Consider the following 16,441-nt stretch of genomic DNA (forward strand, 5'->3'; position numbering starts at 1 on the left):
CATCAATGGGGTTGGAGGATGTAATTGGCTATATCGATGCCTTAGCAACTTTCAAAAGCTTTAAATGATAGTAACTGGTCTATTAGCCTATTGAATTCTGAAATCTCTATGATGAGAAAGGCAGTGCTATGCAACTGCAAGGCCTTTGACACCTTACAGAATCTCAAGGAGATATCTGTGCTCTCGTTCAAAGTGAGTGCTCTATTTTCATACCTGATAAATCCTTAAATGTAACACATTTGATGAACCACATGAAAAATCAGATTTCTGCTTTAAATGACCCATTCCCCAGTCTTGATGATCTTTACAACAAAACAAAACTGGTTTGATGTGGGAAGCACATGGCTAAAATATTTACTTTAAATTTCACTAATTTTTATTAACTATACTCTTTGTATTTTTCCTGTTTCACAGGATTATTGCTTCTTGTATTACCAAGTGTATGACTGAGCCTCCAATGAAAATAATGATGACAGACTTAAAGCAATTCATCAAATGTATATCTCAATATATGATCAATGATTGTGATAGTGTAACTCTAGATATGGGAAGGTGCAATGAAGGAAATACTTTCTTGGACCATAACTAGAAGAGAGGTGTCCAGGAGATCTTTGACTATGAAGACCTACTCCAGTAATAGCACATTGAGTGGCCTATCAGCAATAATCTTCCTCAGAACTGGGAACGAGCCTTCCAAGCAACACCAGACAAAATGGTCATGAAATACCCCCAGATTGGTCAGATTGATGACCACAAGAGGGCTGTGTCAACTACAAATTGGCACTTACCAAGGGCATTGGCAATGAGTGACAAGCAAAGGCATTTGCCATCTGCCTCTACGGAGATCGAACCCCATGTTGCTTGCTATAGCTGTGACCTTCAACAACCTGGAGGGAGTTCAGAGTGGAGTGAGGCACTCTTGAACCCCCAAAATCACTGCAGATGGTGACTGCAGCCATGAAATTAAAACACACTTGCTCCTTGGAAGAAAAGCCATGGCCAACCTAGATAGTGTAGTAAAAAGCAGTAGAAGGAAATAAATCTCTAAAATTAAAGCAGAAATAAATGCAAAAGAAACAAAAGAGACCATAGCAAAAATCAACAAAGCCAAAAGCTGCTTCTTTGAGAGGATAAATAAAATTGACAAACCATTAGCCAGACTCATCAAGAAACAAAGGGAGAAAAATCAAATCAACAAAATTAGAAATAAAAATGAAGAGATCACAGCAGGCAACACAGAAATACAAAGGATCATAAGAGACTATCAGCAGCTATATGCCAATCAAATGGATAACTTGGAAGAAATGGACAAACTCTTAGAAAAGTACAACTTTCCAAAGCTGAACCAGGAAGAAATAGAAAATCTTAACAGACCCATCACAAGCATGGAAATTGAAACTGTAATCATAAATCTTCCAGCAAACAAAAGCCCAGGACCAGATGGCTTCACAGCTGAATTCTACCAAAAATTTAGAGAAGAGCTAACACCTATCCTACTCAAACTCTTCCAGAAAATTGCACAGGAAGGTAAACTGCCAAACTCATTATATGAGGCCACTATCACCCTAAGTTCTTCGCAGCACTGTTTATAATAGCCAGGACATGGACCAACCTAGATGTCCATCAGCAGATGAATGGATAAGAAAGCTGTGGTACATATACACAATGGAGTATTACTCGGCCACTAAAAAGAATACATTTGAATCAGTTCTAATGAGGTGGACGAAACTGGAGCCTATTATACAGAGTGAAGTAAGCCAGAAAGAAAAACACCAATACAGTATACTAACGCATATATATGGAATTTAGAAAGATGGTAACAATAACCCTGTATACAAGACAGCAAAAGAGACACAGATGTATAGAACAGTCTTTTGGACTCTGTGGGAGAGGGAGAGGGTGGGATGATTTGGGAGGATGGCATTGAAACATGTATAATATCATATATGAAACAAATCGCCAGTCCAGGTTCGATGCAGGATACAGGATGCTTGGGGCTGGTGCACTGGGATGACCCAGAGGGATGGTACAGGGAGGGAAGTGGGAGGGGGGTTCAGGATGGGGAACACATGTACACCCATGGCGGATTCATGTTGATGTATGGCAAAACCAATACAATATTGTAAAGTAATTAGCCTCCAATTAAAATAAATAAATTTATATTAAAAAAAAAACTACAGGCCAATATCACTGATGAACATAGATGCAAAAATCCTTAACAAAATTCTAGCAAACAGAATCCAACAACATATTAAAAAGATCATACATCATGACCAAGTGGGATTTATCCCAGGGATGAAATGATTCTTCAAAATCTGCAAATCAATCAACGTAATACACCACACTAACAAATTGAAAGATAAAAACCATATGATTATCTCAATAGATGCAGAGAATGCCTTTAACAAAACTCAACATCCATTTATGATAAAAACTCTCCAGAAAGCAGGAATAGAAGGAACATATCTCAACATAATAAAAGATATATATGACAAACCCACAGCAAACATTATCCTCAATGGTGAAAAATTGAAAGCATTTCCCCTAAAGTAAGGAACAAGACAAAGGTGCCTACTCTCACCACTACTATTCAACATAGCTTTGGAAGTTTTGGCCACAGCAATCAGAGCAGAAAAAGAAATAAAAGGAATCCAGATTGGGAAAAAAAGAAGTAAAACTCTCACTGTTTGCTGATGACATGATCCTCTACATAGAATACCCTAAAGACTCCACGGGAAAATTACTAGAGCTAATCAATGAATATAGTAAAGTTGAAGGATGTAAAATTAACACACAGGAATCCCTTGCATTTTTATACACTAACAATGAGAAAACAGAAAGAGAAATTAAGGAAACAATTCCATTCACCATTGCAACAAAAAGAATAAAATACTTTGGAATATATCTACCTAAATTAAAAGACGCTCACTCCTTGAAAGGAAAGTTATGATCAACTTAGATAGCATATTAAAAAGCAGAGACAATACTTTGCCCACAAAGGTCCGTCTAGTCAAGGCTATGGTTTTTCCAGTAGTCATGTATGGGTGTGAGAATTGGACTGTGAAGAAAGCTGAGCACAGAAGCACTGATGCTTTTGAACTGTGGTGTTGGAGAAGACTCTTGAGAATCCCTTGGACTGCCAGGAGATCCAACCAGTCCATTCTGAAGGAGATCAGCCCTGGGATTTCTTTGGAAGGAATGATGCTAAAGCTGAAACTCCAGTACTTTGGCCACCTCATGCGAAGTGTTGACTCACTGGAAAAGACTCTGATGCTGGGAGGGATTGGGGGCAGGAGGAAAAGGGGACGGCAGAGGATGAGATGGCTGGATGGCATCACCGACTCGATGGACGTGAGTTTGAGTGAACTCCGGGAGTTGGTGATGGACAGGGAGGCCTGGCGTGCTGCGATTCATGGGGTCGCAAAGAGTCGGACACGACTGAGCGACTGAATTGAACTCAACTGAAAGAAACAAAAGACCTATATATAGAAAACTATAAAACACTGGTGAAAGAAATCAAAGAGGACACAAATAGATGGAGAAATATACCATGTTCATGGATTGGAAGACTCAATATAGTGAAAATGAGTATACTGCCTAAAATAATCTATAGATTCAATGCAATCCCTATCAAGCTACCAATGGTATTTTTCACAGAACTAGAACAAATAATTTTACAATTTGTATGGAAATACAAAAAAACCTTGAATAGCCAAGCAATCTTGAGAAAGAAGAATGGAACTGGTGGAATCAACCTGCCTGACTTCAGGCTGTATTACAAAGCCACAGTCATCAAGATGGTATGGTACTGGCACAAAGACAGAAATATAGATCAATGGAAAAAAAATACAAAGCCCAGAGATAAGTGCACGCATTTATGGACACCTTATCTTCGACAAAGAGGCAAGAATATACAATGGAGAAAAGATAATTTCTTTAACAAGTGGTGCTGGGAAAACTGGTCAACCACTTGTAAAAGAATTAAACTAGAACACTTTGTACCACCATACACAAAAATAAATTCAACATGGATTAAAGATCTAAATGTAAGACCAGAAACTATAAAACTCCTAGAGGAAAATATAGGCAAAACACTCTCCGACATAAATCACAGCAGGATCCTCTATGACTCACCTCCCAGAATATTGGAAATAAAAGCAAAAATAAATAAATCGGACCTAATTAAACTTAAAAGCTTTTGCACAACAAAGGAAACTATAAGCAAGGTGAAAAGACAGCCTTCAGAATGGGAGAAAATAATAGCAAACGAAGGAACTGACAAATAATTAATCTAAAAAATATACAAGCAACTCCTGCACTCAATTCCAGAAAAATAAATGACCCAATCAAAAAATCGGCCAAAGAACTAAACAGACATTTCTCTAAAGAGACATACAGATAGCTAACAAACACATGAAAAGATGCTCAACATCACTCATTATCAGAGAAATGCAAATCAAAACCACAATGAGGTACCATTTCAAGCCAACCAGAATGGATGTTATCCAAAAGTCTACAAGCAATAAATGCTGGAGATGGTGTGGAGAAAAGGGAACCCTCTTACACTGTTGGTGGGAATGCAAACTAGTACAGCCACTATGGAGAACAGTGTGGAGATTCCCTAAAAAAACTGGAAATAGAACTGCCTTATAATCCAGCAATCCCACTGCTGGGCATACACACTGAGGAAACCAGAAGGGAAAGAGACACGTGTACCCCAATGTTCATCGCAGCACTGTTTATAATAGCCAGGACATGGAAGCAACCTAGATGCCCGTCAGCAGATGAATGGATAAGAAAGCTGTGCTTTACATGCACAATGGAGTATTACTCAGCCATTAAAAAGAATACATTTGAATCAGTTCTAATAAGGTGGATGAAACTGGAGCCTATTATACAGAGTGAGGTAAGCCAGAAAGAAAAAACACCAATACAGTATACTAAAGTATATATATGGAATTTAGAAATTGATGCTTTTAAATTATGGTATTGGAGAAGACTTTTGAGAGTGCCTTGAACTGCAAGGAGATCAAACCAGTTAATCTTAAAGGAAATCAGTCCTGAATATTCACTGGAAGTCTGATATTGAAACTCAAACTCCAATACTTTGGCCATCTGATGTGAAGAAATGACTCCTTGGAAAAGACCCTGATGCTGGGAAAGATTGAAGGTGAGAGGAGAAGGGGACAATAGAGGATGAGAAGGACTGATGGCATCACAGACTCAATGGAGATATGTTTGAGCAAGCTCCAGGAGTTGGTGATAGACAGGGAAGCCTGGCGTGCTGCGGTTCATGGGGTCACAAAGAGTCAAACAGGACAGTGAATGAACAGAACTGAACTGAGGCACTCTGTGCTCCAGGGAATCTGGTGGGACAGGTCTTTAGATAGCTGGATGTTTTTAAGAACAGATTTCATGATTTCAATCCTTACATCTCCTCATATTTAGAGCACTAAATCCCTTCATCAGATCCTCATGACTAACAAAAAAACATTTTGTAAAATGAGTACTTCGTGGTATTGAACTCTTCCTTCACCAAAACTTTATATACAGACCTTCCCCCACTGTCACTTTGGAGCAGTCTCTCAGAACTATCTGAAATGCCACCTCCAGGCTGCAGTCTTCATTTTGCCCCAAATAAAACTTAATTCACAACTATCAAGTTATACATCTTTTATAGGTGACAGAAGCAGGCAAGGCATAGGGACAGGGGGAAGGGCTGGGGAAATAGTTGGAGCTCAGATGGGTACACACTCCTCAAAACTGCCCAAAGTGACTGTTTCCCTCTCTGCTTCCCAGGGGAAATGGCTGAAATGTCCTTGGGAATTGTGGATTGAGCATGACTTCCAGGAGCCAACTTGATGAAAGTTCAGCCCTAGAAGCACCATCCTGGTAATCTGAGCTTACTCTCATGCTCCTCTTTCTTAGATGGGAAGAGTAAGTCAGCACCCCACAGAGCAGGTTGGTAGTGTTACTGAGTTCCCCACCTTGACTTCAAAAATTTGCTTCCTACTGGTGGTTATTGTGATCCTGAGTGCATTGTGGTTGCTCCTTTCTAGGAAGGTCTAGGTTCTGTCCATGTACACAGTATCCAGGAGTGGGGCTTCAGGGATTCAATCAGGAAGTTCTGCTCCTTTTGCAGAGGCCATGGGAACTGGGCTCCCTGAGAAACTGAAGTCCAAGGGGCACCCAGTCAGGGCTGAGCTCTGGCTGCTTGTGATAATATTCAGCCTTTCCTTTTTGCTTCTCAGCCCTACCTTCCTCAGCAGAAATCTGCCTCTATCCTCTCTCCCATATGACTATTTGCTTTACTCCTGTCTCACCCAGTTGGCTCTAAGCACCATGAGAGCAAGACTTCCCTTTATTTGTAGAACTCTACATGGCTCCAGGCAGAGAGGATACAGTCCATAAGTATTGATGTAAGGATGGAAACAGTGCAAGAGAAAAGCTCCTCATGACTGCAGTGAGAGTAGAGCCTGGGATGTGAATTCCTGACTCTTGCCTCAATCTACCTTGTCTCTGCATCCCAATCTTCATCCTCCACCCCACCAGCACTTCGATAGCCTTTGGAATTTGACCGCCTGCATGCTGCCAGAGACGCTGGGACTGCCTCCTATTCTTGTGAATATGATGTGACACTCATGATGTCATGTCCAAAATCTTTGATGCTTCTTCTGTGTTAATATCATATAGATTTGCCTTACTCAAAACAGTAAGGATGTTTTTCTGAGTTTTGTCATCAGTAACACTCAGTTATTGAACATGGAAGTGGGGTCATTTACTTCCCCATTTCATGCATTTGGTCGCGAGTAAATGAAAGTGAATACCACGTGGCTGGCATAAATTAAGGACAGTTTGGAATGCTCAACCTGTGGGATCTGCACCAACTATATGGATTTCCTATCAGCCATCAATTGACTGGGGGACGCACAGTGGGTGTCTGGGGGAATTGATTGAATATCGTACAGACACCACATATTTGTGTTAGGATAAACCCAGGCTTACTCTGCTATGTGAATTGGGGGCTTACTTTGGGTACAAGGTAGTATTGAAAGTAAGACACTGGCTCCAGAAACACTTGCAAGTAAACTGTATTTTCTGAATTACTGGTAGAATCAGATATTGTATCAGCCGTGTTTTGACATCATAGGAACCTGTCCTGGCTCTACCACACACATGCGCTGTTTCCTGGGGAAAGTTATCTGCAGTTTCCTCATCTGAAGAGGGGAAAAATGTTCCATGCATTCTTTTGAACAGAGTCATGAATATAAAGAATGTATGCCCTGCCACCTTAGTGTCTACAGCATTTGGGAGTTCATCTCCCTGACAAGGTATTGAAACTATGACTCCTTCTTTGGAAGGCGATTCTTAACCACTGGATGATCTCAGAAATCTTGCAATATTTTAAGGCTTATCTATGGCATTATACCAATCTTTCTTTAAAAGCTTTATGAGGAGATATACTTTTGTACATGACTACTATATCATGTAATCCCTAGCAACATTCATAATTATGTCCCAGAAAGGAGGTTTTCAAATGGTCTTTCCAACTTGACCATCCTCCACAATCCTAACATTCTCTACTGCAAACAAACTGGGGGTTCTCATTGTTGTCCTTGTATGGAGCTTGATGACCATCCTTATAACTGATCCATTGCCCCTCTCATTCCAGCAACTTCTAAACCTGCCTTATGCCTGGAGCCTAAAGTAACAGGAGGCTGCAATGCCATGATGAGCAGGTACTCCTACAACACCCAGATCAGACTGTGCAAGCAGTTTGTGTATGGTGGCTGTGAAGGGAATGGAAACAACTTCGAAAAGTTAGAGGAATGCATGAAGACCTGCTCTCAAGAGGCAGGGTCCCTGTGGTAAGACAGGGGCAAGGGCACAGGAGGAGGGGAAGGGCTGGGGAAAGAAGTGGAGCTCAGGGGGCCACACACCATTCACCCTGCACAGTGTCTTCCTCCTCGCTGCTGCCAGGAGAAGAGGCTGCAGTGTCCTGTGAAAACACACACTGAGCAAGTTCTCCAGGGAGAGGATGGCAGAAGGTCAACCCTTGATGCTTCTTTGTGATCATCTGAGCCTGATCACATGCTCCCCTTTCTCAAATGGAACACTGATTCAGCCATGCTACAGGGCAGGTCTGCATGCTCCTGAGCACCACACCTAGGCTTGGAAAATTCACTTCTTTCTTGTTGGCCATTCGAGTCATAGGGACTACAGTTCCATAGTGTTTTGAAAACATAGTATCTGTCAAGATGACAGGTGTCCAAGTCTGGGGCTACAGTGATGGCAGTCAACAAGTTCCTTTATTTTTAAAGAGGACATGTGAAGAGTGGTTCCTGGAAACTCTGAAATCCGAGGAGGATTCTTGCCAGACTGGGCTCTGGCTGCATCTGAACCTCTTCAGTCTCCTCACAGTCCTTCTCTCCTCTACCCTCCCCAGCAAAGCCTGCCTATTTCCTTTCCCCTATTGGCCAGAATGTCTAATTCTGTCTTATCCAGCTGGCTGTCAGCACTATGACAGCATGTCTTCTGTTTACCCCTCACACTTTGCACAGCTTCTAGATGAATGAGATAGTTTATAATTACTTGAGGAAGGAAGGAAGGAATGTAGGAGCACATTCCTCATGACCAGATGAACTGCAAGGCTGCGGTGTAACACAGGGTTTTTGTTTTAACTCCCATCCTCACAGCATTCTCACCTTCATCACCCTTCCAAACACCTCTACTCTCCTTGTGGGTGTCCAAGGTGGAATTTCCAGCATCCAGTTCTCAGCATCAGTCATGAGAGGAGTTTTTTTTTTTTTACAAAAGCTTCTTGACTGCACAATGATGTTGCAAGTTTCATTTCTGTAGCTTCGAACACTTTGGGTTATATTTAAATAAATGTATATTCAAAATTCAACTGATATGAGTGGAGTCTGTTGTTTGTAATTACAAACCTTAACCAACAGGATCCTTGGAAATGGTGGCCCTTCTCATTGTTCTGCAGATAATGGGTCCCTCTCCTTTCCCTTTCCAGCGACTGTACCCTACCGGGTATAGGAAGCAAACCCATTATATCATCATTGACTCCTTAATAGCAACACGTGTTACACAGAAACCTGGGATTTACACACGTCAACATGGCAGCTTTTTATCCTTACTTCTAAGTTCAGGCAAACACGGGGGCAGGTTATACTCCAGACTTACAGAAGAAGAAGTGGTTGGAGACTCAGTTGTCCACTCTTCTAAGAAATCCAATTCCTTGAAGTCACAGGTGGGGAGGGGGCTTCTTATGTCAGTTTAAAAAGTACAACAACTGTTTAGTATCCCTGGCTCTTTGTTATCATTTTGCCTACATTTTTAGATTAATCATGCTAAGAATCCTTCAAGGGAGGTAATGGAGGCATAGAAATGGCACTCAGCTGCTTTATTCATTGCCTAACATGACCTGCCTCGTGAGAAACCTATATGCAGTTCAGGAAGCAACAGTTAGAACTGGACATGGAACAACAGACTGGTTCCAAATAGGAAAAGGAGTGCATCAAGGCTGTATATTGTCACCCTGCCTACTTAATTTATATGCAGAGTACATCATGAGAAACGCTGGGTTGGAAGAAGCACAAGCTGGAATCAAGATTGCCGGGAGAAATATCAATCACCTCAGATATGCAGATGACACCACCCTTATGGCAGAAAGTGAAGAGGAACTAAAAAGCCTCTTGATGAAAGTGAAAGAGGAGAGTGAAAAAGTTGGCTTAAAGCGAACATTCAGAAAACGAAGATCATGGCATCTGGTCCCATCATTTCATGGGAAATAGATGGGGAAACAGTGGAAACAGTGTCAGACTTTATTTTGGGGGGGCTCCAAAATCACTGCAGATGGTGACTGCAGCCATGAAATTAAAAGACACTTACTCTTTGGAGGAAAGTTATGACCAACCTAGATAGCATATTCAAAAGCAGAGACATTACTTTGCCAACAAAGGTTCGTCTAGTCAAGGCTATGGTTTTTCCTGTGGTCATGTATGGATGTGAGAGTTGGACTGTGAAGAAGGCTGAGTGCCGAAGAATTGATGCTTTTGAACTGTGGTGTTGGAGAAGACTCTTGAGAGTCCCTTGGACTGCAAGGAGATCCAACCAGTCCATTCTGAAGGAGATCAGCCCTGGGATTTCTTTGGAAGGAATGATGCTAAAGCTGAAACTCCAGTACTTTGGCCACCTCATGTGAAGAGTTGACTCATTGGAGAAGACTCTGGTGCTGGGAGGGATTGGGGGCAGGAGGAGAAGGGGATGACAGAGGATGAGATGGCTGGCATCACTGACTCGATGGACATGAGCCTGAGTGAACTCTGGGAGCTGGTGATGGACAGGGAGGCCTGGCGTGCTGCGATTCATGGGGTCACAAAGAGTCAGATACGACTGAGCGGCTGAACTGAACTGAACTGAACTGAACATGACAGGTCCTCGCTCTCCCAAGCAGAGGGACTTTGATGAGGCTTTCCTGCTCTGCTTCTGGGAAGATTTTGAATGGAGGCAACTTTGGAAATGGACAGTATCTGTTTCACACAGATTAGTAAAGGTTGGCATGGAGACCACAAAAGTATTAGTATTTGATTGAATGAGAACACACAGGGTGCTGGTGCTCTGTTTCATATCTTTCCAGTCCTGGGAAAATTCTCAACATGTCTGAGATTTTTTTTCTTTAGTTTAAAATAAGAATAAGGCTTGTACTTGTTCATATTTCCAGCCAGAAACCACTAAAATCCTCCACTTTACCTCCTTGCTTTCCTTTTCTTTGGAATAGTTTTGTTTGCTGCCTCCTGTACCATATTACAGACCTCCATGCAAAGGTCTTCAGGCACACTGTTTACAAGTTCTAATCCCTTGAATCTATTTGTTCCCTCTGCTCCTTATGCACAGTGTATTAGCTTTAAGTCTTAGCTGGTTGCCCTAGAAGTTTCCACCTTTCTTTAGTTTAAGCCTGAATTTTGCTATGAGAAACTGATGATCTGAGCCACAGTCAGCTCTTGGTCTTGCTTTTGCTAACTCTACACAGTTTTTCCATCTCTGCTACATAGAATGCAACCAGTATAATTTAGGTGTTGACCATTTGGTGAGGTTCATGTGAAAGTTGTCTTTTGTGTTGTTGATAAAGGCTATTTGCTATGACCAGTGCTTTTTTGGCCGAATTCAGAGTGACTTTGCCTAGCTTTGTTTTGTTCTCAAAGGCCAAACTTGCCTGTTACTCCAGGTATCTACTGACTTCCTACTTTTGTATTCCAATCCTCAATGATGAGTAGAACATATTTTTTTTGGTTTTAGTTCTAGGATGTCTTCTAGGTCTTCACAGAAATGATCAACAACATCTTCTTCATCATCGGTAGTAGAGGGATAGACTTGAGTTACTGTGATGTTGAATGGCTTGCCATGGAAACAAACCGAGAACATGCTGTCATTTTTGAGGTTGCAACTAAGTACTGCATTTCAGACTGTTTTGTTGATTATGAGGGTTACTCCATTTCTTCAATGGGATTCTTGCCCACAGTAGTAGATCATCTGAATTAAATTCACCCATTCCTGCCCATGTATGTTCACTGATTCCTAAGATGTTGATGTTTATTGTTACCAATCCTGCTATACCACGTGTGAGATGAGTGCAACTGTATGCTAGTTTGAACAGTCTTTGGCATTGCCTGTCTTTGGGATTGGAATGAAAACTGACCTTTTCCAGACGTTTCCAAATTGGCTGGCATATTGAGCGCAGCAGTTCCACTGCATTATCTTTTAGGATTTGAAATAGCTCAACTGGAATTCCATTGCCTCCACTAGCTTTATTCATAGTGATGCTTCCTAAGGCCCACTTGACCTCACATTATAGGACATCTGTTCTAGGTGAGTGATCACACCATTGTGGTTATCTGGGTCATGAAGATCTTTGTTGTACAGTTCTTCTATGTATTCTTGCCACCTTTTCTTAACATCTTCTGCTTCTGTTAGGTTCATTCCATTTCTGGCCTTTAATGTGACCATCTTTGCATGAAATGGCCCCTTGGTATTTCTAATTTTCTTGAAAAGATCTCTAGTCTTTCCCATTCTATTGTTTTCCTCTATTTCTTTGCACTGATCACCAAGGAAGGCTTTCTTGTCATTCCTTGCTATTCTTTGTAACTCTGCATTCAAATAGGTAAATCTTTCACTTCTCCTTTCCCTTCACTTCTCTCCTTTTCTCAACTATTTGTAAGGCCTCCTCAGAAAACCATTTTGCCTTTTTCAATTTCTTTTTTTGGGGATGGTCTTGATCACTGCCTCCTGTATAATAGCTCTTCAGGCATTCTATCAGATTTAATCCCTTGAATCTATTTGTCACTTTCACTGTATAATTGTTAGGCTTTGGTTTAGATCATACCTGAATGGTCTAGTGGCTTTCCCTACTTTCTTCAATTTAAATCTGAATTTGGCAATAAGGAGTTCAGGAACTGAGCCACAGTCCCAGTCTTGTTTTTGCTGACTGAGTAGAGTTTCTCCAACTTCGGCTGCAAATAACATAATCAATCTGATTTCAGTGTTTACCATCTGGTGATGTCTATGTGTAGTGTCGTCTCTTGCGGTGTTGCAGAGGGTGTTTGCTGTTAACTCCATAAAACCAAAGCTCAGTTAAGTGTTAGTTATCCTATTATTTCAAAGGACTTTGAGTTTGCAGCCATAAGAATATATGTCTATAGCCTCTAATGATTCACAATAGCCACAGGATATGGACAACATATGTTACAAGTGAAGAAGAGGGTAATTTTCCACCCCAGATCACATAGCTAGGAAATGGCAGAACTGAGACTCAAACTGAGTTCCTCTGTTTCAAAAACCACTAGGTGAGCATCCAGAGTTGTGGTGGGGGTATATGGGTAATCTCCAAAGTCCCTAAGATCCACTCTACCCCTGAGGTCCACTCTGGCAGGTAGCTCTCCTCTTGGTGAAACCAGGTGAGGGGCAGTGAGTGGTCATGCTCTGGAGATGTGTTTATGTCTCTACTTCCATTCTGCCCACTCCCTTTACTTTATTACTACCCAGAATATCAGGGTTTGTGCCCCAGATGGAACTTCTCTTCTCCAGTTCAACATCTCTTTGTATTAGTGTCAGGTAAACAGCTTGTGTGTTCCAGTAGAGATGCTGCCACAATGGTCGCAGGAAGCTTACCTGTGTCATACCTGTCTTCTGATGTAGGTGGAGCCAATGTGAGAGGGGGAGCATTGACAGGTAGATATGAAGTCTCCTCATGAGGATGTAAAGGAGGATCTGGGCTAACATACTGCTGGTCACCTAGCAGTTTTGATCAGCTCTCATCCACTCATGGACCATCCATCACGTGCCATGCAGTGCTCTAGGTGCTGGAATGCCCCTTGAGTGACTATACTGCACATAATTCCACACACTGAATCACATTCTGCTTTCTCACGAGACCACAGACTGAGTGAAGCTTGAGAATCATACTTCCTGGGCATCCTCGCCAAAACAGACAGAAACAGGACAGAGGAGCCTGGTGGTCTACAGTCCATGGGGTCTCAAAGAGTCAGATCATACTGAGTGACTGAGCAGACACACACATACAGGCAGAAGCAGGACAATAAGGTGATGAGATTTCACATTGCACATGGCTGACCCCAAATCCTCCATTTCCACACTCCCCTCTTCTCCTTTGTTCTTACACTCCAGCTATGCGTAAACAAATCTGTAGGCATCCTTCTTTCCAAAATTGCCATTCTTAAGTCCAAAAACATGAGCCCACTCTGACTTTCTGCAGCCCTTCTCGTCCTCCTGGGGACCCTTCTGGCCGGCATTCTGGGGGGTGAAGCCAGCAACCGGGTTTGGGGTATGTCCCAGCTCACCTCTCCTCTGCAGACTGGAGAGAAAGCAGGTGAGTGAATGGAAGGGGCAGGAAGAGGGGTGTGGAGGATGCTGCCAGCCCTCTCTGGATTTCTTCTGGGAAGTGAGCAGTTGAACTCCAGGGACATTTCTTGATTCTCCAAAAGTATCATTATGTGCTCTGCTTTTTAATAAAAGTGTCCCGCCTCATTTTACAAAATGATGAACTTTATCTCTGAGACTGTCTATTCCTGGTATCTTCCCTAAAATCCCACTATAGAACACTAAGAAGATCCATATTTGATCCTTGTTCTGGTTCATGCCCCAGGACTCTGGAAACTCTTGGAATTTATTGTCTTACTTTAAGCACTGAAATCTCTGAAGTATCAGGACTTAGATAGTATCTGTGTGCAGCTGGCTCCAGAAATGCAGTCAGATGATTAGAGGGTTAGAATTTTCAGTCCCCATGGGGAGAAGAGAACAGATTATGAGTTCCATCAACAATGGCCAAAGATTCAATCAAACTGTGCACATCAAACCATCAATTAAAACCCATGAAACTTGGATTCAGAAAGCTTCAGAGGGTTGATAACATCAAGGGTTTGTAAGGGAGGAGTGTCTGGAGATGGTGAAGATGCTCGGCAATTCCTACTCCCTCTTTGCCTTATGCTTTTCCTCTCTTCTGCTGTCTCAGAGCTTCATAGTTTATAATAACTGGGGACCATAAGTAAAGGGTATCTAGTTCTGTGAGTGGTTCTGATAACTTGTTCAACATGGGAATTGGGTCAAGGAATCTCTGAATTGACAGCCAGTTGGTGACACGTGTAAAGGATCCCAGGACCTGTGATCAAAACTTGAAGGGTGGGTTGTGTTCACAGACGGAGCCCTCACTCTATAGGGTCTGGATCACCTCTGCAGATTTAGTGTCAGAAGTGAATAGACTCCTGGATGTCCAGTGGATGTGGAGGAACGGGTTGCTGTTGGCAGAGACCCCACGTTTTTGGTGAAAGGGACCATACCCAGACTTACTCTTTTCCTCTGTTTGTATCTGGGGTGAGGCTTAGGGAAAGGGGACTATATTATGTTGAACAGAGGACTCAGAACGCCTCAGTAGTTTTCTGCATTTTCAGAATTCCTAGCAGAATCAGGGACTTGATAAATGGGTTGTGACAGACTGCATCTTGTCCTCATCCTACCACCTACATGCTGTGTGTCCTGGGATATTCCCACCTACAGCTTTTTCATGAGAGCAGGGTTACCATGTTTCTAGAGATTTTTCAAAGAATTACTAGTCATGAGGACAAAGAATTTACACCTTTGTGGCCAGTGGTTTCTGTTTTCCCCAAAAGCATTTTCATCTGAAAGACTTGTCAACCCACCTACATTTATTTCTCCATGACGTATGCAAAAGAACATATGTGTCAAATAATGATCATTTCTTTGTGATGAAATTCATCAGAGAGTTGAGTGACAGCAGGGGTCTTCAGTTCAGAAGCAACTGTAGGCAGTGCAAGAAATGAAGTACTTGTTAAGTTTGTTCTTGGGGCCAAGATGCTTTTCCCAGGCTGGTAAGATCTTAGAAAAGACTCAATGCCCTTCCCTATGCTCACCTATCAGACTATATTTTATTTTCTTATAATGATATAGACGACAGGTGCATTCATAATTATATAAATAGGCCTCATCATCATAGAGACTAATAAGAATTTTACTCTATCCACTCTCTATAATGATGGTGCACTTTGCATGAGAATGAAATAGAAGAGTCATTTACTTGAGAATTATTTATGAAAATATATCCTTTTGACTCTGAGAGCATAGTTTTTTGAGTAGGGAAACAACTCTAAACAAAATACAGTAAATAATATACACATTAAGGAGGGAAACACAGAATGAAGACTGGGGAATATCCTATGCCAGATATAATGAGTGTTGGGAAGGGGTGTTAGGAATTAGGAGGGTGGCAAGGGTCAGGGAAATACTCTGTGGTAAGGAAGCTTTGGACAGAGCTGTGCAAAAAAGTGCCTGAATGTTAGAGCAACAACCAGGACCAGAGTGGCTGAGGCTGAGAGGGTTGAGGGGCAGGGGAGTGGACGGGATGAGACAGAGAGGGCCTGGGAACAAGTGATGAAGAGGCTTGTAGAATTTTAAGAATTAGAATTTGACTCTTAGAAAGCTAGGGGGTCACTGAGGGGATGGTCATGGGAGCCAGGGGATAGGATCCACTTTGAAACAGGATTCTTGTGGCTGTAGTATGGAGAGCGGCCTCTAGGGCCCTGGGCAGGCTGCTGTATTTTCCAGGGGAGCCATGATGAAGTGCGTATCCATATTATTGCCTGGATTGATCTCAGTTCATTAGAATAGCATGAATATCTTGCTGTATTGAAACTTCTGTGGAGGTTTCATCACAAATCAGGATTCATTAAATCTTTAGGCATTTGTGATGTATTCACCCTTGAAACTCTCAACTCTCCATGAGTTTTGGGGTCAGAGAAAAGCAGAAAGTGGGAATTAAAACCTATATCTATCACTGACTCATGTTGATGTTTGACAGAGAATAAAAAAATTCTGTAAAGCAATTATCCTACAAATAAAA

General features: G+C 41.9%; 1 protein-coding gene across 1 annotated transcript in view; it reads left to right on the forward strand.

Annotated features, from left to right (window-relative positions):
- Positions 1-16,441, forward strand: part of LOC102266908 (uncharacterized) — an 85,975-nt gene that overhangs the window by 16,897 nt on the left and 52,637 nt on the right. The window contains 3 exon segments of the mRNA XM_070382034.1: positions 7,673-7,868; positions 9,026-9,042; positions 13,784-13,897. Coding sequence (XP_070238135.1) covers positions 7,673-7,868; positions 9,026-9,042; positions 13,784-13,897 — 327 coding nt within the window.

This window comes from Bos mutus, chromosome 13 (genome assembly GCF_027580195.1).
Source record: "Bos mutus isolate GX-2022 chromosome 13, NWIPB_WYAK_1.1, whole genome shotgun sequence".
Lineage (NCBI taxonomy): Eukaryota > Metazoa > Chordata > Mammalia > Artiodactyla > Bovidae > Bos > Bos mutus.